Below are 1,370 nucleotides of genomic sequence, written 5' to 3'. Positions count from 1 at the left end.
CGCATACGCGCGAATCCGTAGCGTTCGCGTAAGAAATTACGTTACTCTACAGCCCCTCCCCGGGGAACAGAAAACGCCACACCTCCAGAAGTGCCAGTACCCAACTAAAATGTTGTGAAAAATACTAAAATATATAATAAAATATAAAATACACTTAAAAATCCAAAAGGTTCTATACAAAATGTCATAATGTTAACAAATAAAATGTATAAATTCCAAAATACAATAAAATATAAAATCAAGACTAGAATGCTGAACACAGAAAGGTAAAAAAAATCACAAAATAGCACCAATAAACAAAGTAAAAATCACAGCCCAAAAATAAAACATAAAACTTTTGTACAATAAAATCACAGATAAATGTCAGAAACAGTGTGCACAGATCTCACTTCCTATTTTCAGTGTTCATATGGATATACCACTTGGTCGCACTCTTCGAGGTAGTCGACCTCAGCGGCAGGGAGAAATGGACGGAGTTGATTGGCGTGGACCCTGACGGCACGATGTGGGGGCCGTAGGTCCAGGATGTCGTAGCTGACAGGCCCAAGTCGCTTCTGGACACGACAGGGTCCAAGCCAGCGGTCACCAAGAGGCCCACGGTTCCCTTGGACCTTACGTAGCACCAGGGAGCCCTTCTCGTATGGGCCTGAGCACCTTGCGCCCTGGTCATAAAGTGCCTTGTTATCTTCTCGTGCTTTACGGCTCACCACAACTGCAAGCCGGCGAGCGTCTGCAAGGCGTGTCAACATCAGGTCATGGTCAACTGTCTGGCGGTTCGTAAGCCCCTGGCCGAAGACTGCCATACGGCCCGTCAGCAAATACAGTGGCTGGTCTCCAACGGAACGGTGAAGGGCTGAGTTGAGCGCCAGGCGGACAGCTGGCAGATGCGTGGGCCACTGCGATGGAGCCTGCCGAGCCAAGGCAGCCAGCGCATCCTTAACTGTTCGGTTGGTGCGCTCCACCACCCCATTGGACTGGGGGTGGTAGGCCACCGAAAAGGAGTGCTTCACTTCCAGCTCCTCTAAAAGTGAGCGCCACTCAGCCGAAGAGAACTCCAAGCCGTTGTTGTGCAGCATCCTCGGTTTCCCTGGGTACTGTGGCTGGCAGGACATGCTCTAGAGGGCAGGCTGTCCCTGAGAGTATAGGTACCTCACCTGCTGGCCGTGAGAGAAGATCAGGGACATGGTGAGGGGCTGTAGAGTAACGTAATTTCTTACGCGAACGCTACGGATTCGCGCGTATGCGAACGGGTGACGGGTGCCTCGCGTCCCTGTTCTTTTCTTTTTCGTACTCCCTCGTCACGCCCTTTGGCGACGCCCGTCGAGGCGCTTTGTCAAACGCCCCACCTCCAGGAGTATTTTAGGCTGTGT

The 1,370-nt window shown here is 50.9% G+C and overlaps 1 protein-coding gene across 1 annotated transcript; it reads right to left on the bottom strand.

Moving 5' to 3' along the window:
• Positions 1-398: 398 nt before the first annotated feature.
• Positions 399-1,112, bottom strand: LOC147469189 (uncharacterized). Its single transcript, XM_086550486.1, has one exon. The coding sequence runs from the start codon at positions 1,110-1,112 to the stop codon at positions 399-401; it is 714 nt and encodes a 237-aa protein (XP_086406612.1).
• Positions 1,113-1,370: the final 258 nt, after the last annotated feature.

This window comes from Penaeus japonicus, unplaced genomic scaffold (assembly GCF_977035675.1).
Source record: "Penaeus japonicus unplaced genomic scaffold, GWHDUDI00000001_assembly GWHDUDI00000023, whole genome shotgun sequence".
Taxonomy (NCBI): domain Eukaryota; kingdom Metazoa; phylum Arthropoda; class Malacostraca; order Decapoda; family Penaeidae; genus Penaeus; species Penaeus japonicus.
This window is presented reverse-complemented; position numbering and strand designations above follow the sequence as displayed.

Coding starts and splice junctions, on each gene's coding strand:
- LOC147469189 (XM_086550486.1), bottom strand. CDS start 1,112: ATGTCCTGCCAGCCACAGTACCCAGGGAAACCGAGGATGCTGCACAAC.